The 23,732-nt window shown below is 37.9% G+C and overlaps 2 protein-coding genes and 1 non-coding gene across 4 annotated transcripts; 2 read left to right on the forward strand and 1 right to left on the reverse strand.

Moving 5' to 3' along the window:
• Positions 1 to 356: 356 nt before the first annotated feature.
• nanp (N-acetylneuraminic acid phosphatase) lies at positions 357 to 16,043 on the forward strand. 2 transcript variants are annotated; one of them, XM_088420666.1, is made up of 3 exons: positions 357 to 724; positions 8,765 to 8,824; positions 14,835 to 16,043. In XM_088420666.1, the coding sequence occupies exons 2-3, from the start codon at positions 8,822 to 8,824 to the stop codon at positions 15,483 to 15,485; spliced, it is 654 nt and encodes a 217-aa protein (XP_088276792.1). In that variant the 5' UTR covers positions 357 to 724; positions 8,765 to 8,821; the 3' UTR covers positions 15,486 to 16,043. The 2 variants fall into 2 exon arrangements, with proteins under 2 accessions (XP_088276792.1, XP_088276791.1); XM_088420665.1 differs by lacking the exons at positions 357 to 724; positions 8,765 to 8,824 and adding an exon at positions 14,303 to 14,459.
• A 995-nt stretch (positions 16,044 to 17,038) lies between these two features.
• Positions 17,039 to 21,719, forward strand: LOC148420168 (homeodomain-interacting protein kinase 1-like). The gene is made up of 9 exons (XM_088421843.1): positions 17,039 to 17,113; positions 17,211 to 17,407; positions 17,488 to 17,679; positions 17,795 to 17,976; positions 19,172 to 19,295; positions 19,392 to 19,502; positions 19,568 to 19,651; positions 19,972 to 20,150; positions 21,345 to 21,719. Exons 1-9 carry the CDS (start codon positions 17,065 to 17,067, stop codon positions 21,637 to 21,639), a joined length of 1,413 nt encoding a protein of 470 aa, XP_088277969.1. The 5' UTR covers positions 17,039 to 17,064; the 3' UTR covers positions 21,640 to 21,719.
• A 1,527-nt stretch (positions 21,720 to 23,246) lies between these two features.
• Positions 23,247 to 23,545, reverse strand: LOC148420169 (signal recognition particle RNA). The gene has a single exon (XR_015866499.1).
• Between the last annotated feature and the right edge of the window lie 187 nt (positions 23,546 to 23,732).

The raw sequence follows: 23,732 nt of genomic DNA on the forward strand, positions 1-23,732 counted from the left end.
GCCATTACTAGAATCACCTGCTGACATCTCAGGAAGTTTACTACTTGGCTTTCTGATAGCCAACGCAGGCTACGAGGAGCTCATAATACATTCAACTCTTTGATTTCCTCCCTGAGCTGTTTTAAACTGTTCTAAAACATTATTAATAAATCTGTTTCTTTTGCGTTCTCATGTTGTCTGATCAGCCCTAGCCCTAAGTATGTACAGTATATGAATCATTTTAGCATTATTTGTAAGGCTTGTGTATTCATGGCTGGAGGAACCCAAACAAATGCAGTATTTATCCTCTGAACTGTGACTTATTTTGCCAGTCATGTGAAAACAAAGGGTGTATAAAATGCTCAGCCACAACAGTGGGGTGATCTGATTTGGCTGAGCAAGGACTTGAAGTGTGACGTTATTTTGCAAGTATCGGAAGGAAGATTGTGGTGTGATTGGACCATTCATTTATTTATTTGTTTTGACTGAATTCCTTTTTAAGCAGTGTTGGTGACTTGTCACGCTCCTGTGGAATACAAATTTCTACCTTCCAGAAGTTTCAATAACTGCCACGGCTGAAGGTGGATTGAATGTTGCAGAGATAAACAACTTTACTACATTGAATTTTTGAACCTGCTTTGTTGCATTTTCCAAGCAATGACTGTTCTTGTAGGTTCAACCTTCGGTGCAAGCACAGAAGTTGGCCAGTGTGTCAAATTGATTGAATGGCCCCATTATTTTGAAGGTGTGTATTTTAATTATTCACTTTATTTTATTGTTAGTGCAATCAAGAGATTAAAAAAGGAAAGATGAATTAAATCGGATTTGTAATGAATTGTCTAATCTCTTTTTAATCTCACTTCAAAATTTCTGAGGAAAAAAAACAACAACACTCAACCAGAGTTGTTTTTGTCGAGATACATTGTGCTATTGTGACAGATTAAAAGATTGATATACAAAAATGTTAAAGTTGCTTTGGTCATTTATTGTCTTTAACATACTTTAACAAATGAAGTTGTACCCATTTACCTTCTGCTCTATTTGAGATTAAGTGTTGACTGCAACCTTTAGTTTCGACCATCAGGAGGAATGGGGCTCTTTTGTCAGTCGTCAAATAATTAGAAAAGAACATTAAGGTGAAACATTGTACATCGTATTTGTCACAAACGTACTCAAACGGGTGGTCTTGAATTTAGTTTGGCAAAGAGCTTTGCTATGGTTCACTACTTAGCATTTTTCTTGCTTTGCATTGATGTGGTAGGCTAAACTTGAGCTGGTTCTGTGGTAAGCAAAATCCTTTTTACCAAGAATGAATTATACTCTAGCTTTATCAAAGGTGCCCTCGGAGCATTTTTCCCCTTGCTGTTTGCAGGGACTAGGTACCATTTAAAATCCCTATATAAGGGATGCCCAGTGAAATGCATTAGGAGACAACAACTATGTTTTAATTAATCAACCAATCAATTGTGAATCCGTAATTTTTTTTCTGCTAAAAGTCAGCATCGGCCCAAAAAAAAATCAATATTGGTCAAGCACTGGATGAAAACCATGTTGGTTTGCTATGATGTTTAAACTGACATGACTTCACAAAAGGGGTCATGAAAATGAAACATTTCCAGAGAAATATTAATCAGAATGAATATTATGGAACATTTTCTTTGTCACATTTTTTGGGTGACATCTTGATCATGCAGGTGTGAGCTCAGGGGTTAGAGGCTGCTAACGAACTGCCAGTCAGACAGTCTAATCATGTTGCCACAACATTGTGTGAATGTCAGAGCTCTTCAACATGGGGGGCGGGGGTGGTTTTAGCACAATTGGACAATCAGTGGGAAAAGCAGCGCAAGAATCCTGGCGACATGGGAGAGTGAGCAGTGGACCAACAATCGTATACTGTTGTGCGATTGTCACTTTTGAAGCTTTTCTGATTGTTCAATTAGAAGAGGAACGATCATTGTGATAGTTTTGTAAAGTGTGATCGTTGTGGTAGATTTATGAAGTGTGAGCAATGCTACAGACCCAAGATAAGTGGATTGATTTTTGAGTTTTTAATTTCAGCAGGAAGCGACTCCATCTTTTCTTGTCAAAGCTATTTTAATATGATATGATGATTCCGCAACAAAGCAGTTTTATCTGCTAATAGTTACGTATATATAATATGATGATGCTAATTCTATACATAACTATTCTTATTGCACCTACTACACAAAATCACAGCTGGATTCATTTTCATACTCATACGTAGGAGAAGAATAGTTAAAAGATCATGCAAACATAAACTTGAAAAGTTGGGGATTAAAGAAAAAAAAGAATAAGAAATATTTATTTATGGCCTAGGTCTTTTTCAAAGACATTGATCATATTGTAAAAAGAAGCACAGAAGCACATTTGCAATAAACGAGGCATTTAAAAATAATCTTTAAAATCCTCAACAGAGTTCATAATGTCATTGATTAATGCTCATAAACAAAATGTATACTTTAATTCATTTGTGTTTTATACTTCTCCATTATTAATCGCACACAGTTCTTTGAGTGGGAAAAAATAAGTACCCATAGACAATCTCCCCCTTATCATCCTACTTAAAGCAATAATCCATCCATCCATGGCGTGCTGGTCTAATGACACATGTATATTTTATGAATTTGCTAGGTTTTGTTGCTGTTTTCTTCTTTTCTATTTGATTCTTTGAATTTAGTTATATTGTCTTATGATTCTTATTTTAATATTGCTTTGTGTCTTGTTGATTACGTGTTATGTTTTGGTTCTTTAAGAAAAACCCGAAAATGCTGGTGTCAGAACAAAATCTTCCATGTCACAATATGGTATTTTTTTTTAATGTATTTATTCATACAAAACATTTGTAGATGTCCTTTTTACAAATTATTGAACAGTATAAAGTTTCGACAGAAGGCTTTCTCTCTTTGCTAATGCAATATTATGGCTGAACAAACATGGCAGTTTTGGGTTCTCCTGGAAGGTGATGATTTAGTGGCGGTGGCATTTCGTCAAATGCCAGCAAAAAAAAAAAAAAAAAGAGCTCTAAGCCTTGAAATTCTCCATTGCATGAGCACATATCAACACCCATGTGCGAGCGCAGGTGCATTGTTTCACTTTGAAGCATTTCTGTTGCACGTATCCCAAGTTCTCCTGCCCCCATTGGTCCATATGTATAATTTGAGCCTTCAGTATCACTGTTGGCAGGTCTAATTGAGGTGAAATGTATGAAGGTTCCCATTCTTGGCCTGTGCTTGTGTGCGCTTGAAGGCACAAAGGCAGACATGCTCTAATAACCCAGACTGAATTCTAATTACATCCTAGCGTCCCTCCCTCGTACCAGGATCGACAGCATGACCTCAAACTGCTGGTTTTTCCGACAATGCGAGCTTGTTAGAGGTGTTTTGACGGCATAACATGGTTCACGCACGAAAAGATGTCTCCTACAATGTGTGTTTTATGTCTTTGTGTTGGCTGCGTGCGCTGTACTCTCCAATCTGTAGGATTGTATAGTTTCCGTGATTGAAGTTTGAGGCTGAAAAATTTGAAATGTTGTCATGGCTCCTGTGCGCCGCTTGAGAGGTGAGAGCTGACCTGTCATTCCGGATTACTTTAGTCTCAGCAGGGCTTTGATAAACGCTGACAGCCTCGTATCGCTTTCACAAGCGAGAGGGACATACTTTACATTTCCCTTTTTTTTTTTTTTTTTTTTGCTGAATTTTTTTTCTGAATTCAGGCTGATATGATGTTGAGAGTTGCAAATAGATTGACGTCAGTTGCTTGTGTACATTTGTCAAGATTTTGAGTGGAGTTTTGTTAAGAAAATCAATGTTAATTCTTTGCAGAGCTTGTTTGAATCTGCAGCTTTATGATTCACTTTTTTTAGTGCAGCACATCAGTTTAGTTGTGGTCCATACTCTAGATTGAAAAACATGGAATACATGAGCAGGGATGGAGCTTCATTGTGGCCTGGGCCCACGCAATCCCTTCTCACTTTCCGTTCACCATTTTGTCTGCCCCCTACACATTTTGTTTGAATTTTAATATCTGATTTTCTACCATTTTTACTTGCATGCTATGCATAAACACCTAGAAACCTACCAGTTTTGTATATAAACTAAATAAATAATATATGTCTATGAACAGCAATGACGGTGAATGGGTTAAATTCATATTTACACATAAATTAAAAATTACAACTTAAAAATTAAAACAATAAAATTAATTTGATTGTTTTGCATCAGGAAACCCCAACTGTGAATGCCACCGCTGGCATGACACTTATTTTTACACTTCATTTCTTCTGAATCTAACTTAATGAAGAGACAGTGTTGCTTTGTGTAATGCATTAAGTAGAATTTTCACTTAATAGTAGCTGCTGCATAGAAACCCTCCAGAACTAAGAAAGTTATTCATATGTATGTCTGTATGTCTGTATGTATGTATGTATGTATGTATGTATGTATGTATGTATGTATGTATGTATGTATGTATGTATGTATGTATGTATGTATGTATGTATGTATGTATGTATGTATGTATGTATGTATGTATGCTGACTGTTTAAATGTCCATATTGATGAGTAGATGACAGTTTGAACATTTCTCTGATATTTGGCAAATTTGTCTGGGCGTGGTGATTAACCATCACCCACGGTGACATTTGGTGATTATTACAATGATGGCTAAAAATAACTAATAAAATCCACTCTTCCGTTGGTCTTAGTCCATCGCTTTTGGAAGCTTTTCGTCATTCGGAAAACAATTGGCAAATCGTCCGTACAGACGAACTGCCCACCTCTGTTTATGTCCATATTAAGTCCATGGATACTACACATCTACTATAATCATATCCATATAATCATATAATAAACACCATTTACCAAAGCATGCATAAAAACGCCAAATGTATAATTTTCACAATCTTAATTGTACTTACAGTTAACATATTTCTTCTCTGGTTATACCTGTTTAGAAAGGAAGTCATAAACTTTTTTTTCAACTGATTTATGTTTGTACAGTACTTTTTTCACTGACAATTTCATCAGGGACCAGACATGATCTAGTGGCCAAGCGCACTGATGTTTTATTGAACGGATAGGCAATATAGACAACAAAAACAGTTGCATTTGATTCATGTTGCTGCATAATGATACATTATCATGTAATGCATGTCCACATGTTGTAACAATCAGTACACAATTCCCAGAAGCAAAAAGCATTCCAGTCTTGTATGACCAGAATATTTCCATTAAGAAAAAAATGGGATGCTTTGGATCAGTGCATGTGATAACATGTTCCACTTCATGCCAAAATCCATCAGCTTTGCATTGAAATTGAACAGCAGTTGACCATTACGCTGCAATCAACAGTCTACTAAACTCTTTGTGGTGAACCTCCAATACAATCCAACTGCTTATTTAGAAACACAGGTCTTTTGTAGTAAATAAAGTTCTAGAACTTTGAGTTTAGGTCACGAGAAATGGGAGCAGTGCTACATTTATATTTTTGCTGTGTGTTATCGCTTTACATAAAGGAGGATTTATGAATGAAGAAAAGCATTTCCATTCATAAAGATGTCTGTGTTCTTACCAACATGCGTGACTATTTTATGTGAGCTACATTCCTTTTAGTTTACATTTCCCTAGGTAATGGATTATGCTCTAAGACACCAAACTGGACTGACGAGGTTGTAGTAACAGATGCACGCCATGCCCTATAATTTTCAAATCGTTTCATGCAAACACCTTTTGTTATTTTTCTTTTTTTCTTTTTTCTTTTTTTTTTTTGCAACTAAGCCAAATCCTTTTTCAAATGCTTTTAGACTGTGCATTATATCTAAATAGCAGGACTCAAGGAGGCTGTAGTCGATGCCGCAACTGGATTGTTCAGCGGTAAGATGAGCTGTCGGTGAGCTTTTGTTACATCACAATGATTGCATGCAGCCGCTGTGCCGCATAACTATGTTGCATGTGTCTTCTCACGAAAGATCATGCAAGGGAGGGGAGAGTATGCAGAGGTAGTGCAATATCCATAAACGATCTCTCTGAGGTAACTATTAAGAGACTGTTGCATCAGATAAATGTTGCACTTGAATGGAAATCATAGCTTTGCTCCAATTCCTAGAAGAGTCCATAACAGTGTGCAGATTTGAAGGGATAAACTAAGGAGTGTGAACAAGTGGCAGAGAACGTTTTTGAGTACACGCAGCACAATGTATATTAGTCATTGGGTCATCGGAATGGTACAAAGGAAGTCAAATGGCAAAATTATATATTTATAATTTTTTTCATTGTGTTAAAATGAAGAAAAATGTTGGCATGCTTGTCATGGAATAAAAGTATTTACATGATTTATTTCATAGTACTCTAGAGTTGGTCTAACAAGGCAAATGTGGTTTGAACAGCTTTCAATCACATTATATATTTTCAGATGCAATAATTGGTGTCTCAAACTAAATTAAAAATGGACTGATACTTAGATGAGCAAAAACACCCGCTAGGCTAAACTGTTGCTAGCATCAGTTTCAGGGCTCTGACTAAAAATTCCAAAAGTAGGTCATTCATACTGAAATGGGAATGGAATAAAAATGGAATAAAAATAGAAGGCAAAAGCCTTCTATTTTTATATTCATTTTTCACCTATGGGCTAAAAGAATTTTGGAAACTGTTATTATCATGCCAGGCCTTACTTTATGTTACAATTTTTGCAAAAAATCTCGAGTATCGTTGTCACCTTGCTTTCCCAGTAGCTTGACATTTTCTACATATAAATGAAATGAAAATTTCCTGGTGTTTCAACGTCATCATGCTGACTTGCTACAAAGGATTGTAGCGGGAGGCATGTCTTGAGAAATCTATCCAGTGGCAGAATGAGACAATAAGATACAATTATCTTGTGTTCTAAACACACTGTTCTGCTTGCTAGACAGTTTGAGTCACTGACTATATTCCAAGAATGCAACCGCAGTTTGAATCACCATTTGCTTTCACCACAATATGGAAAATTATGATTCAGTACATCTGATCCTGATTCACTTATTACCATGATTCTTCATCGTAGCAAACAAACTTAATTTACTCTCAATTTAGGATTTTTGCCCCCAATGTATTTTTAAGTGCACTGGCAGGTAATAGCAGAAGATGCTGATGAAAGCTTAATGTTGTACTTTACCGCATTGATGGACCAGAAGCATGTGGCAAAAGGAATCTTAATTTGTGAAATATTAACACTCGGATGAAATAGTGTATAAAAGGCTGGAATATCTGTGATTACAATGATATGAAGTAGTTGTTTTGTTCTTGTGATTTCCTCCACATTTTTTTCACTTAAACATATTTTTGCTGGGGTTCCTTTTTCCTCCATCAACGGACCTAACAAAAAAGATGAATTATGAGGGCACCATGAAAACTGATGGTAGCTCACTATTCTTGTGTTGCCATATACTGTAGAAGCAGAGTTTTGAGTTTTTGCTTGCAAATCGAAGTCAATAATCAACTTGAAGAGAGCTCTTATCAAACACTTTTGTAGTATACACATGATCATTGTAACGTATGTAATTCATATTTTATAGAATATTTTTCCCAACTATGAGCTATATAATACTCAAGTTGTTTCAAATGATTACTTCATCCAGTTTTATTTGAGATGCTTTTCACTTTTTTCCTCTTCCATACTTTATGCATTCAGTTACACTATGGCAGGCGTCTTCAAGTTCAGTCCTCAAGCGCCCCTATCCAGCCTGTAACCAAAGTCAACCTCCTCCAATACACTTCATTATATGATTAGGGATATTATCAGCCTTCTGCAAAGCACCTCTGGCTTCACCAGACTCCAGACTCCTGATCCATGACATACTTATTATATGTAAATTATGAAAGCTGAGCATAGTGATTCCCTTTGTGGTATGTTGCTTTTATTTTGTAAAAACACGGTGAGCCAAACTTATGAGCCATTTATATTTTTTTCCCATTTTTTTCAAGTGTTTGACCAAAGGAGTGTCCAAAAATGGCTGGTACTAAATGAACGAATAACCAAAGTAATCAATGACTTTAGATTTTAAGTATTGATGTACGTAATCAATTATATTATACATTGAAGCAATGCTTTTCAAATAGTGGGGCGGACCCCCCTAGGGGGGTGCGGCTGACCCCTGTGAAAATACTTTGTTTTTGTCATGTGAAGTGTATTTGCAATAAAATAAACATTTTTAACCTGTTTTCGTTTGTTTGTTTGTTTGTTTCAGGCACTTTTATGCATTTGGTTATTTTTTTCTGTTTTAGACTAAGCTGTAACCTGTATAAACACTATAAAAATAATCAATAGTTGAAGAAAGTTAATTTATATTGCTTTTTTCATTTGTTAGTGTTAAAAAGGATGCAGGTTGAGGTATACTTATGCAATTTTTATTAATAATGGTCATATTTTTGTCGGCGCATGTGGGCAGGGGCGTGAAGTGTTTTCCCTTTTCAGGGGGGGGGGGGGGGGGGGGCACTACATTAAAGTAATCAATTAAATAAAAGAATACTTTAGTACTTATTACCTAAAGGTATAAATACCTTAGTACTTAATTCCCTAATGTAATTGTTCACTTCAGTAGCCACAGCAAAAAAATACTTTAATGTCATTGATTACTACCTATAGTAATCAATTGCTTTTAGCAGATTAAGATGAGTTTATTATTTATCATCATCATTAGATACTTTATTTTTAATTTTCCAACAATTTTAAGACTTTAACAAAAACTTAAAAAAGGGAATGAATGAATGAGTTCTGTGTTTTCTTTCAGATGAACAAGAAGAAATGTCTTCTGCAGGGCTGACTGTGAAGCTTTGAATGAGGCTATATGGTGAGTGATTTCACAGTGAGGCTACATAAGTAAGCAATAAAGTCACATAATATCCATATGTAGTCAAGTCATCACTGTGTCAATGCCAGACCTTCCCCCTGGATGCCTTTTGTCAAAGTTAAGCAAGTGACATGGAGCATGCCATGTCATCATCACCCTTCCTTGACAAAGGAAAAAGCACTTCACATGGAAAGTGTCAGCACCTGCGGCTGTCAGCCTAACAGCTAAAGGCCATCTGTTCACTCCATTACCAGCGTCACTGCCTCACACTTCCTGAACCAATCACACAACTGACTGGGTTTGTTTCCTCAACCTTGGCTCTCACTTTGAAGACTGGAGGCAAACACACCACCAGTCGAGTGGAATAAAGAAAGGCATGCATAATGCTGATCTGATCCTGTCGTTAAGAACATTTAACAATTTTGTCCCTATTGAAAGTTGTATATTCAATTAGAACTCTAATTCATCTGTGAGCATGAATTACTAAATCTGCCCATTTTCTTTTAATTCATAACATTGTCTTCAAGCCCAGAGCACTCTTGAGCATCACTCATGATGACTGTATCATATCAACTTTCAAAACAAACGTGTAAAGAAATGGTGTCAGAATTTCCACACGGAAGTGCTAGTAATAGATACTCCAACGCTGATGTGCTACCATGCTAGCTTAAAATAGAACAAAGAAAATAAATCACATTACAATACAGCCTTTCTTAACAAGTTCTTCCAAGAAATGTTTTGCCTTTTTTCGTGAATTGTAAAGGGCTTGTGTTAGGCACACTGCGCATGAATGGATACTTTCAACCTAAAATAAAACATACCTTATACAAATTTTGTGTCAAAGAGATTTTTTTTTTTGTTCTGTGCAGGGTGTGCAAGCATTTCGGAATGAGCGCCAGATTTGGGTGAGATGAAAATACGAGTGCCGAAAATGTTTAAATTTTAGCCTGGAATTGTTTTGAAATTGTTCGTACATACAGTAGAAGCAGCTGTTGTGGCTGCTCAAAGTCAGCTGAGAATGACTTCATTTCACATGTGACACTAATGATGACAAAAGGTGTAAAAGGCATTGGAAATATACTGTACCTCTCTGAAAAACATTAGACCAGTAAAAAAAACAACTCATTTTTGCTGTCAACTGAAAACATACACATTGTTATAATTTTTTTATAAAAATAAAAACCCGCTTGAAAACTTGCATTTCCCTAAAGATTTAGTTGGCTTTTTAACAGGAGATTTTCTTGCAGTTCCGTAGGAACATACTTTGCATCGATCGCCTGCATAGACCTCATTGAGTCCGTTAATGCTTCCACAACGTTGACCGCTTGCCTTCCCTGTGCTGAAGTTAAAAGTGAGAGGGAAAAAAGCACTGTGTTCATACCCTCAATGGAGGAAATGTCCCTTTCTAACTGCACCCGTCTATGAAAAAATCTGAGAAACGTCCACAGCACAAAATCTTGACTGTGCTGAGGTAAGTAGGACTCTAGGTGTTCTTTTCAGTTCGGCTTTGTAGTTTCTTGTGTGTTTCATCAAGGTTCAGCCAAGCCTTTGCCAAGTCATGTCCCAGCCTGTTTTGTCTTGTCCTGTTCAGGTCAGTTTGAAACATAGGAACATGTGGCTTACAATTAAGAGATAAAGCTTTAGCATACGTACATGCACAAACACACGCACCCCCACACACAAATATGCGGGTAGCCACAAAGTGACTTATCTTAATGTGGAAAACAGGACTGTACAACTCCAATTTCATATATTATGTAAAATATGAGTAAAAACAGAATGCATTGATATTCAAATACTGTACTTTGCAAATGATGTTTACCTAAAAACTATAAAGATAAAATGTTTACTATTTTTTGTTGCCCGTCTCATTTTGAATTTGATGCCTGAAACACACTTAAAAAAAACAGAGTCAGACATGTTTACCAAGGACAAATGCTATTTTTTATACACTAGACCCTCACTCCTCATTGGGTATTGGAAACAGGTTGGCCTGTGAACTGAAAATATGTGTAGAATTGATGCCCAGTTAAATGTATTAAAGAAAAACAAAATAACCCAAAACGCTGAAAACCCCAATATGTATTGTCTATTGGCTAGAAAAAAAATTGCAAAAAATAGCAGTTATATTTGTCATATTGACATAAAGCAAACAAAGTAAAGAGGCAAAATTACTCACACAAGTAAACACACACTATCTGTGAGGACTTTTGAGAGAGGTTCTTACAGTAAGACTAAGACAGTAAGAAGCTATTACATGTCCTTGAAACCTTTGAAAAGTACTGTTTTATGTTTGATGATTTTACATGAATGTGAAGATATTAAGTGAAGTACTTTTCCTTTACAAGTGAGTTAATTAAGAAAATTTTAGTCACTTGATACCACTACCAACTAAAAATAATGCGAATGTGTGCTTTTCCATTTTAGGCTTCCCGATGGTCTTGTTTTTTTTAGACTGTCACAAGACAAAAAGCTTGCCTCATTACGATGCAAAAAAAATTTCTGCCCCCTGTTTCAAGAACCCTCATGTCATTTCTGTGCCTGTTTTTCCCCACCTTGTGAGTCCCAAAGCTCTCATTCACTTCTTCCAAATGCATCTCCGTCTCCCTCCTTTTGTTTATATTGTCATCCACTGAGGTAAACTGTAGGTCTCAAATACAGTATTTGTTTTCCAATGTAGGGATTAAAATTAAAATGGTTTCAGAAAAATAGACAATCAAGTAAACTACAAATCAAGTAAACTACAAATCCTTGAAAAATCCAAGAAAGTAATTATTCTGCTTGAAGTATATACAAAAGCAAATATTAGGAAATGACACAATCACAAGTTGGCTTGTGAGCCACACAAGATTGTCCAAAATAAAAACGGCTCATCTCACCAACCTCACCCAACCCCACACCTCACTGCCCCCCCTTTGCTTACCCCAAACACCCACCCACCGCTCGCCCGTGCTGGTTCAGTGGCCGGTCAAGAGAATTCAGGTGTATCAAGGGAATAAAAGAAGCTTTTGTAATCCCTGGGAAACTGAGGGTGTATGTTTTCTCATTCTGAACATTTTAAAACAACTTCATAGCCATGTCCATTATTATTGCTCAGGTTCAAAACCAAGTCGTGTCATTTTATGTAGTGCGATATAAGGAAAACGCTTGCAAATCTCTTACATAAGCATAATGCTGGATGGGGAGCATTTTGTAACCACCCAAAGAGGCACTATCCTGCCCTAGATCATGTTGTTTTTGCATGTATGTGTACGTGCAAGTTGCCATTCTCCTCCTGCTACCACAAATAGTGTCATTAAGAGCATCTGAATTTTCTGTGGAGGATCACGTTCATACATTCCTTGATATAATCTCCAATGTGTGTGTGTGCATATGCATGCTTATGTGTACGTGCATATGTCCTCATGAGGCAAAGCCCAAGGGCGGCATCGTGACAAAGACAGCGGAGTTGTCGTTCCATTCCAGGTTGAATTTATCTACGAAACATATTTATAGCAACCACAGACAGAGATGGGCCGAAGATTAGCACCCAAGGAGTGATCGTGATGGGTGCCGCGGGATTGAGATAAAATGAATCACTATTCATACAATTTGGGATCATTTTTGTTGTGCTGATGTGCCTAAGAATTTTCTCATATAAATTGTGTGCCTCGGTTACATATGATGTCAACCCCAAAAATGTTCTTAACAGTGATTTCATCTAAGTGATCTCACGAATTCAAAAAAGACTGCTAATATTGTGTTTGTGGAATATGAATTCAGCAGCACAATCCAGCCATTTTTATCCATTGGTTTTGCTCCTTGCGGTCAAATGAAGACATCACAGGTGGTCAGGACCTGTGTTGTGAGTTTAACCATGTGATTGGTCACAAGAGTCGCGGCCATACTGGAGCTTATCCCAGCTGTCTTCTTTTACTTCGGGAACTTGGCAATCGGTACACCCTGAACCGGTTGCCAGCCACTCACAAGGTACAGAAAGACAAACAACCATTCTCACACACAAACACATGGAAGGGAAATTTAGAGTGACCAAAATCGTGCATGTTTTTGGAATGTGGGAGGAACTGGAATACCCGGAGAAAAGCCATACAGACACAGGCAAACTCCACACCTGAAGACGAGTAGACCAGTGGCACACAATGAACATAATAAAACAATTGGGTTTGACTTTTCCTTTAAGATTGCCAAGCACATATTCAACCTGGAAAGAAATTTCTCTCCCTTCAGAAGTGACCTTCACTGTTAACTAAACAGGAGTAGGAGTGGTTTACTCAAAAGTTTTAGATTCTCTTGCTGAAGAAATAAAGACTCATCTTTTTTTAAATTATACTGAGAGCCAGAATCAGCAATGAAGCCTTCTAATTACATCAAGTCATTATAACATGCTTATTGGACGTTTTAAAAATTGCTTTTGATCATGAGTGATTCATGTACATACGAAAGATGGTGTACGACTGTTGCCATTGCCACCCACAAAGATAAAAGTGGGATTGTTCACAGCGATGAGTGCGTGCGTGTGCGTGTGCCTTCCAGTTAAAAATCGATGAAAGATCGATGATGATATGACTAGTGTGTACCCATCTGTTGACCAAAGTCAGCTGAGATTAGCTACAGAATTCCCGTGACCCCGTATGGGGTAAATTGGAAGAACATGTTCCTTCATATGCACCACTTTCTTTGAATTCTCACACACATTTCAAAGGGGGAATTCCATTTTTGCACTTTTTATTTCCATCTCTTTACATGCACTTATATGTGTCACTTCCTTTTGAAGATTACAATATCGAGTTGGGATACTTTTTTAGGCCAGTTGAGTCAGTCACGCTAACTCTCGTGCAACACTCATGCGATGATCTCAGGTAATGTGAGAGGAGCTTGTTGTGTGTGTTCTGATTGGGTTGGGAAGACAAAAAAGACCTGCACGTAGTTGCGTGTGAACCACTGGCTCGTTGCCAGAGGTGAGAATGACTTGGTTGCATAAGACCTAAAGTATGTTTTGATTTTGCACGACTGTGTGTCAAAGAATAACAGACGAGATGTATGATCAAACAAAACTCACGTTTGAAATCGTTAATTCCCGACTTCAGACTTTCAATATTTCAGTTTAAGGGTTTCCAAAAAGTCACTGAGCAATGTTTTTTTTTAATTATGCATTAAAATTCCTAACTAGACCGATATTTTTCTTTCAAAATGTGTTTTAAAAAAGAAAAAGTATAAATATTAGCAGGATCATTTCAGACGTGGGTCTTTAATATAAACAGCCGTATTATGTTTTGCATCAATTATGGATCATCATTATGAATGTGTCAACGAGAAACTGCCAAGCGTTGTAATAATTTCCTGATTTAAAAAAGAATTTATGGGACATCTGAAATAATCCTTGGATAATGGCCATTTTGGTTTACTGACGCCCTCTAGGGGATGTAAATTGCAGCGCGCTTTAAAGGCTCAAAAACTCAATTTCCCAATACGCACAGTGTTCATCCTGTTGCAGTTACTTCCGCAAATCACCGAACCCAGTGTGTGTTTTCATTGCTACTTCGCAATGGACGGTAACTCGATAAAGGCTATATTATTTGACTTGGACAACACGCTCATCGAAACACATCGCGCGGGAATAATTGCCTTACAAAAGGTGCCATTCTCCTGCTTAAATATATACTCTTTAAATTGTTTTAATGCCAAGTGACTTCGTGTTTCGTAATGCATGCTTTCAAATTCGAAAGCCACATTCCTGCGGTCAAATATTTATATTTACCTGTAATTAAACTTCCGCGCTACTATAACTTTGTTCCCAAAATTTAAGAATCCTTTTTTCATACTTTGTCGGATTGGATGACATGCTATTTGAATGCATCCGTTCTACATAGCTATCTATTAGTTTATCTATTGTTTAATGATTGGTTTGTGTATTTATGTTACTGTAATACACAAGATGTAACATTTAATAATCTACCCTTAGATTAAATCTGTGTTTTACTCATTGAAATTCTGTTTGTGACTTTTACAGACTCATGAACTTCTGAAGACATCACTGGCTGTTGATGATGATACCATCACCAACATTTGTGACAAGTTCATGCAGAAGCTTCTGCAGCAGACTTTTGACCCTACAGCTGGCAAATCCATAGATGAGGTTCGAGCGGGTTACTGGGAAGACAGCATTACGGAAAGTGTGGGTAGCTGTTCAGCATCTTCCCTGGCAGTTCAGTGCTACCACCTATGGAAAAAAAGTAGACTGGAGCTGCTTTGTCTGTCCCCTGAGGTGTCCAGTCTTCTGAAAAAACTTCGGCAAAAATACAAGCTCCTGCTCCTGACCAACGGGAATCCTCAAACCCAAAGGGAGAAAGTGGAGGCCGCCTGTTGCGAAGGATTTTTCGATAGGATCGTATTTGGGGGAGATTATGCTGAGCAGAAACCTTACCCTTCCATCTTTCGAGTGTGTTTTGACTTGCTGCAAGTGGAGCCTCATGACTGCATTATGGTTGGCGACTCACTGGACGCTGACATCCAGGGGGGGTTCAATGCTCATGTCCGCGCTACAGTTTGGATTAACAGTGCAGGTGATGCTGTGCCTGCGGATTCTGTAACACCGAATTATACACTTTCTACAGTGTTGGACCTGGAAGGCATTTTGGCACAGCTAAATCAGAACAACTAATGATAGAAAGATTGTATCAACTGACCAAATTCGAATGCCTGTATTTTGTCAAGTAGTTTTTTTTTTCTTTTTTACCAAGGGGATTCTGAAGTACGAGGAACAAAATGGATACCTACCATTACAAACGTCAACAGCAGCTCAAATTATTACTTTTCTTCAAGTAGTCTTACTTACTGTGCATCGCAAGTGTCACTCTTCATGGTAGTAATGGGAAAATGAAGTCTTATTGAGCACTTGATTACATTTTCACTACATCTTTGTAGTGGCAAGAGTGCCACAAAGTATCACAAGTAGTTCATGAGGCTTCATTTCCCCATCACTACCTATGGTCACTTGTGTCTATTTACTATGTACTATATACTACTTTCCTATTTGGGGTGTCATATTAACATTGATAAATTATTTACAGTCATAGGTAAAGTGTCATTTTTTTAATCTCATATTTAATGTCTCACTTTCTGTATTCTGATTAGATCCGTTTTTATGGATTGGGGTTTTTTTTCTGTTTGAGTGGTTTGTGGTTGGAAAATAAAGGATAACCTTGAAGAGAACGCTGAATGGCTATCGATGTGTTTGACTCCTTGATAGGCTTTTCTTGTGGGTTGAAGAGAAAGTTAAGGGCACGTGGAAATGGAAGTGCATGAGAGTTGTCGGTCTAATGAAAGGTATATGAGGTAAACCTCATACTCTGCACTGCACTATTCACTTTATACAAGCACCTTAATTATACTTGCACTAGACTCCAACGATTCACACTATTCTGTTTACACTGTTAACAAGCACCTTAAGTATACTTCTGTACTGGACTTATGTGTATCTTGTGTATTTTATTTCTCATATTTTACATCTCGACTTGAGGATACTGCTGGAAATGTGAATTTCCCTACGGGGATGAATAAAGTATCTATCTATCTATCTATCTATCTATCTATTTAAATAGAAAAACTGGCCAGATTAAGGTAATGTGATATACATTCTTTGAAAGAAGGAATTTACTTACCACAGAAGCCGTTCAAGTTCAGTCTGCCCCCCATAAATGATAGTAATCATATATTAATCAACATAGCGAAGCTCTTCGCCAAATTCATCTCGAGAACACCTCACAGTTGAGCACGTCTGCGTCAGGCAGGACGGTGGATGTTTTATTTTAATATTACTTTTAAATTAGGTAGGGAGCTCCATCGGCACCCGTTGAGGCCTGTTGAAGAAAATAAATGGCCAAAACCAATTGTGTTGATGAAAATCAATTTTTTGACCTGCTACAATAAAACGATGTATATACATAAAAACGGTTGAGGGTTTTTCTCCGAATTTCTTGGTGGGATTAAAATAAGATTAATTATTATTTATCTCTTGACAGTACTTTTTGTTGTTATGCCCGTCAGTTTCTAGATTTTTCAAAATGACTACACATCTCATTTGTAAACGTCATCATGGACTATGACGTCACATCCACGATCACATGGTATGACATCATAGAGAGGTTATTGTGTTGAGTGTGCTCTTGACATAAATATACAGACCCAAACAAGATTTTTTATGAAGATTTATTTTTGGAATATAATGTAAAAATAATAAAATGGCAATGGGTGTAAACTCAAATACTCAACACTCTTCAACTGACACTGGTAGGTACTTCCACTTGTAGCATCCAGTGCCAGCAAGTAAAAACTGTCGACCTTTGCATTTGCTGATTGTAATGGATACGTCTGTTGCAACTTGCAGATCCAAAGAAACAGACAACACCATTTGAAAAGCTACAATCAAACATACTGAGTAGTAAAACCAGTACCTACCTGGTGAAGGACGTAATTGGTGAAGGAAGCTTTGGCAAAGTTGCCCAGTGCGTAAACTTAAGCACATCGCAGACCGTAGCCCTCAAAGTCCTTAAAACCAAGTCAAATGTGATATCCAAAATGGAGGTATAGTTTCCTAAATCACTATGGCGCTATAACCCAGTGAAACAGTTAGATGTCACTCATTTGCGTTCTTTTCGCCACAGATCAAAATGCTTGAGATTGTGAGCGTTTTGGATCCAGTAAAAAAGAGCATTGTGAAATTTATTGAGAATTTTGAGCATGAAGGATATACGTGTTTGGCTTTTGAAATGCTAGACATGAGCCTTTTTGATTTTGTTGTCAAGAAACGTAAGAAGCCGTTGTCTGTCAGTGAGATCCGGCCAATTGCGCATCAGGTAAAGTGATCATTTAGTCATTTCTGGAATGTGTGACACCTTACATTTCTTGAATTCATTGTCAAACTTGTCACATGTTCAACGATTGCATCTGAGTTTAGGTCCTCTCTTGCAGTTGCTCACAGCCTTTGAGGCTCTGAAAGGTATCCGAATCATCCACGCAGACCTGAAACCTGATAACATCATGCTGGTCAACCATTCATGTGAGCCGTTCAGGGTTAAATTAATTGATTTCGGCTGCTCGCTCCAGACCTCTGCAGTGACCCTGGGAATGACCATACAGCCAATGGGGTACCGGTAGGGCTAATTCCTCTTCGGGTTTGTTACCACGGAACCTCTAAGGTGGACCGGCACAGATTATTTGTTTACATTTGTGACAGTCATGCTGGTTTGAGCACGGGTCTACTTCATTAATGTCATTTTCAATGAAAAATGCTTTTATCGTCTGAACTTCCTCCTCTATTGTTGTGTTCCCTAGTTCAGGCTGTTGTTTTGTTGAAATATGTACAGTTCATCTGGAAAATATTCACAGCGGTTAACTTCTTCCACCTTTTGTCATGTTATAGCCTCATTCCAAATTACATTAAATTAATCTCTTACTTCAAAATTCTACAAATAATACCCTATTATGCCAACGTGATTTTTTTTTATTTGATCAATAATTGAAAACCAAGAAATCACATTTACATAAGTATTCACAGCCTTTACAGCTTAATACTGTGGTGATCCCTCTTTGGCAGCAATTACAATCACAAGACTTTTTCTAGATGTCACAAGCTAAGCGTACCATCGGATTGGATGGGAGACGTATGTGCACAGCAAATTTCAGGCCTCTCCAGAGATTTTCAATAAGAATCAAGTCTGGGCTCTGGCAGTGCCACTTCAGGATATTTACATAGTGATTCAGGATATTTACATAGTGATTCTGAAGCCAATCCTTTGGAATCTTGGCTGTGTGCTTCGAGTCGTTGTCCTGCTGGAAAATGAAACTTCGCTCTGTCTGACGTCAAGAGTGCTCTGGAGCAGGTTTTCAACCAGGATATCTCTCTATATTGCTGCATTCTTTTTTCCTTCTATCCTGACTAGCCTGCAACTTCCTACTACTGAAAAGCATCCCTATAGCATGATGCTGCCACCACCATGATTCATTGTTGGGGTGGCATTGGCCTGGTGATGCCTGCTGTCCCTAAAACATATTTTTCATGTTGTCATAACAGGGTTTTGCAGGTTAAAATTTGAAGCAAGAGATCAATATAGTTTGGAATGTTGCTGTAAGAAGACAAAATGTGGAGAAAGTGAAGCGCTAACAATACTCTCCAGATGCACTGTATATCCCCTAAAAAACAAAAGAGTCTATGAATCCACTTTCCTTGGCAATTTTTTATTGTATACATTAAAAGGCAACTTTGGAGGTGTCTTTGATTCTACCTGTTAACGATCTGTCAAAATTATATTTAAATTGATTTCCTGTTTCTTCTGGTTCTACTACGAGAGCGCCTGAGGTTACTCTTGGCCTTCCAATCTCTGAGCAAGTGGACATGTGGGGTCTTGGCTGTGCTCTCACTTTCTTGCATATCGGTCAGCATCTTTTCGCAACAAATTGTGAATACCAGATGGTAAGTAACACACAATACATCACTTGTTATTGCAATACCGTAAAGCCATGAAGTAAGAGGATGCCTGATGACAGCAAAACATTTTTGTCTCCCAAGATGAGAACCATCGTACAAATACGAGGGCAGCCTTCTGACTCTCTCCTCTTAGCAGGCAAATACAGCCAGAGATACTTCACCCACTTAAATTTTGAACAGTGGAAGCTGAAGGTATTGGAGAACTGTCTTGCGATTAAAAACAGCCTGTTTGAAAATGTATTATTTGCTTCCTCTAGACTCCAAATGAATATAACCTTACGAATGGAGAAGAAACAAAAACGTGGAAGATAAGACTAAAGTGTCTGGATGCCCTTAAAAAAGTAAGTACCCTCTTTTTAAGAGAAAAGAACAAACACTAGAAATAAAAACAAATGACTATTTGAATATGAAGAACTCTTTTCCAAAATGCTTTAAATTCATGATGATTATTATTTGTAATGATAAGACAATTGCCGAGCATGTTTTTCAAATATTAATTTCACCCCGTTCAAAATAATTTACTGCCTTAATGTAAACGTGAAAGTGTCCTTACTCAATAGAATGACAGGTCGATTTTGATCAATCAGTTGCTCTCGTTTTAGAAAAGAGCTCTTCATACTGTAGTCCATAACTGGATCAGCCATCTTTCTTTGACATCCAGCAGAGCCAAGAGGATTCAAAAGAGGTGATCAGCGAATTTGAAGATCAGAATGAATTTGTTAGCTTTTTAAAAAGTCTTCTAACCATTCAAGCTGAGAGGAGAATCGCTCCGGCGGAGGCGCTCAAGCACCGCTACGTCTCCATGGCTCATCTGGTTCATGAGAGTCACACCAGCTTGTAGTGAGTAAATTAACCCTGTTACATGACAGTGGTATGAACTGATGTACCTGAAGGTCCTCAGTCCAAATCATCGTGCTTAGATTGATCAAAATTATATATGAATCTTCAACCATTGTTGGAATTTTTTTGTTGTTGTTTTTTTGCTGGTCCATCATCAATTTGCATACACATCAAACGTTCAATGTCTGCCATTGGGTCGAGTCTGCACTTAGCAATCACGTCCCAAAGGGAGCATACACACATCGTTGTGATTGAGGCACACTTGTGTCTCTGAAGTCTTTTTCTCTGAAACGGTATCATAAAACAAAATTCATGTGATACATACCATCTGTCACATACACTACAAGTAAAAAGCAAGATTTTGTTGAGCTTAATTTACCAGACAATACCAGTTTTTTTTTTTTCATAACTATATCTTACCATCTAACTTGGATCTCCCGTATACGTTGCGGTGTGCTCATTGGTTACTGGAAGTATGTTACATCTTTGCCGTCAGAATACTTTGCTCAACTAGCAAGTGATTCATTCATTTAAATCAAATTTAAAAATCAAAATAACACAAAAATCTCTTAATAGTTAAATAAACGTTACTTTTTACTTTAGGTCTGTTCAAAGAATCTGCTGAACAAGATTTTATGCATTATGCAGTTCAGTATGAAACAATGACTCTGTAATGCATTGCAAACATTGACTTGGCAGCCATGCGAAGGTGTTTGTATGAGGAGAAAATGTTGCTCAGTGCAATACCTTAAGGACACGTTTTCTCTTGATTGTACCTTCTGCGTACTAACACTCAGTCATTCCTGCCTGCACGAATGTATGCTTGCTGCCGATTTGGACAGTGTTGATGCTTTCAAGCTCCCGACTTTATAGCAGTTTCAACATTTCTCAGAGGAAAGGAAGATTTAACTGGGTGTGGTGATAAACCATCGTGATGATGGTGATGGTTACAACATAATCAAACGACAGATGAAATATACTCTTTCCTCTGGCTTTGTCCATTGTTTTTAAATGTTTTTGTCATTTGGCGGTGCGTCGGTCATCAAAGCACTTTGTGGCTAAAGCCAAACTGGCAAGACTGACCTGAATTTCCCAACGGCCTGGCGCCCCTGAAGATAACTTCTGTAAAGAATGTGGGAATGGCTACGGTTTTTTTTCCAATTTTAATTAATGATAGTGGTTTCTTTCTTCCAGTGTGGACAATGCTTTTGATCAGATGCTGGTGTGTCCTATTGAGGGATTTGAAGAAGAGCTCATCTCAGACAGCGAGGATGAGGAAAGGCCTTCCTGCAACATCATTTTACACTCATCTTGCTCCTCTGATGGAGCGGCACACATGGGACATTGGAGTAGCATGGACTCATTGAACAAAATATCGGATGATGATGAACACATTGCACTGGCGTCATTACAGACTGGTAGACAAACTAACCATGATGGGAATAACATCCCAGTTTTTGTGTGCACTGGTTGCGGGATCTTGTTTTGAAAGTAAATATCAAAAACAGACTCATGAACAAGAACGTTTGCACAGTTCTTCTGTGCTTGGTTATTTCTCCCTGCCAAAGAAATTTGCACCACCAACATTTCTAGTTATTTGTTTTTTTTTTTTTCCTGTCTCACTCAAAACCAGCCAGGACCTTCATGAGAAGACAGCACTATATATTTTTGGTAGTTTTAGTCTTCCTTGCAAAGCTAACTTTGTTGACATTCAGCAACATGTGGCTAGGGGATCCCTTTATTTCTTTTTACAACATATCCACTAACACAGCCTCAACATTATGGACTGCAATAAATTGCCCATTCCTTTGACTTTGGTTCAAAATTAGAATTAAGAATTATGGTATCTAAATTAAACTGTTTATTTGGATTACATATAGAACACATCAGGGTAGGGACATTAAGTTTATCTGACCTGAACTGTACTTGTCTTTAAACTAGGGTAGAGTCATAGCTTTAGAAGTGCTGAGCTAGATGAAATATCGATGTATTGATCTTTTTTGTACTTTTTAACTTTTTAAAAAGTTTTTAACCAAATTACATTCACAATTTTACATAAGATAAGCATGCCACTTTTTGGTTATGAGCGTTGACTCATTTAGTTTGTCTGTTGCATCTTGGCTTTGAAATCAATACAACGGAAACTCTTAACTTCTCCTCTCCTATCCCATTCAAACAGATGCTGTAGGTTGGAAGAAACCATTTTAGAGGTGAGTTGGGTGTTGCTGTAATATTTTTGTTAAACTATTATGTTTCACCAATGATGCATGTTGACACTCTTGCTCGTTTAAAAAAAAGTCACTTATATTTTAGGGGTTCTGACAAAAACTTTCTCAATGCACATGGTCATTTTTTTGAAGCCTCATGATTGTTTTGTTTTTTATTTCCATATTTTTCATTGTCTTAAGTAATGTGACGTGAACATAATGTCACATGGACCTGACTATAGCACGACCCACCACTCTGCCCACCAATTCATCTTCTTCACTGGTGTGGACAGGCTTGTGTCCCAATTCAACATCGAACAAAAAAACATAAAGTCCCCCCCCCCCCCCCCCCCCCCCCACACACACACACACACACACACACACACACACACACACACAAACACACAAACCTGTCCAGTCCTCGGGAGCCCCTATCCAGCCTGTTTTCTTTGTTATTCTCCTCTAACACACCTGATTCAAAATATCAGCTCGCCAATAAGTGTTGCAAAAGCCATATTTTAATGGTATGCTATGCTTTTATTGTCAGTGCAGATGTCCAGAACATTTGACTGGATCTATTATGAGTCATACCATACCATACCATGCCATACCATACCACTATACACTATACCTTCTTTTTTTTTTCATTCTGAGTGCAAAGATTGTGGTTGTGTGTTTAGTTCGGATGGGCCGACCAGGGATGGTAATCAATTTGTGATTGACTCAACAGCCATTGCCAAACAATATGCCATGCAGTACCGCTTCAATCCAGGAGAGAGCAGTGTAAGACATACAAAATTGGTTCTTTGTGGCGAAAAACTTTGTGTGTTTTAAAGCTAAAAAAACATGAGCCGTCAACGTGTGTTTATTGTAAATAGAGATGAAGTTTAAAAGACTGTGTCCCGCTGTGTTGCTCAGGCTGCACTGCAACACCTATTCACAGGCGCGATCCCGCTACTGAGCGATACGGGGGCTTTGACCTGCTCCGTTCCCGACCTGGGCCGGTACACCCCTCCTCAGACGACCTGGTGACCTCGAGCTCCCCCGGGAGCACCATATCGATACCGAACTTAGCACGGACACCCGCTCGACATAGCCCACTGCAGCTCAGAACTCCTGAGCTCAAACGATCCGACAGTCTCAGCCTCCCTGTAACTTGGATTACAGGCGTGCGCCACCACGCCCGGCGAAAGTGCTGACCACTAAATGTGATTTTGGCTTGAAACCATGTGACGTCACTTATGATGATAGGCTGTGGTCATAAGGACTGGTAATCGCTGGGAAAAATGGTGTCCTCCGGTAATGCATACAACTTGAAATAGAATTGACTGACTTTGTCTTTATATTGCTGGTATACAACGAAATTGAAAGTGCT

This window comes from Hippichthys cyanospilos, chromosome 8 (genome assembly GCF_059441005.1).
Source record: "Hippichthys cyanospilos isolate Australia breed blue-spotted pipefish chromosome 8, RoL_Hcya_1.0, whole genome shotgun sequence".
In the NCBI taxonomy this organism is placed as follows: Eukaryota; Metazoa; Chordata; class Actinopteri; order Syngnathiformes; family Syngnathidae; genus Hippichthys; species Hippichthys cyanospilos.

What these genes read in the sequence shown, in the direction of transcription:
- LOC148420168 (XM_088421843.1), top strand. Translation starts at nt 17,065, where the DNA reads ATGGCAATGGGTGTAAACTCAAATACTCAACACTCTTCAACTGACACT. An exon ending in ACACTCTTCAACTGACACTG is followed by an intron (nt 17,114 to 17,210) that starts GTAGGTACTTCC and finishes TGCAACTTGCAG; the next exon opens with ATCCAAAGAAACAGACAACA. An exon ending in TCCGGCCAATTGCGCATCAG is followed by an intron (nt 17,680 to 17,794) that starts GTAAAGTGATCA and finishes CCTCTCTTGCAG; the next exon opens with TTGCTCACAGCCTTTGAGGC.
- nanp (XM_088420665.1), top strand. Translation starts at nt 14,370, where the DNA reads ATGGACGGTAACTCGATAAAGGCTATATTATTTGACTTGGACAACACG. An exon ending in GAATAATTGCCTTACAAAAG is followed by an intron (nt 14,460 to 14,834) that starts GTGCCATTCTCC and finishes TGACTTTTACAG; the next exon opens with ACTCATGAACTTCTGAAGAC.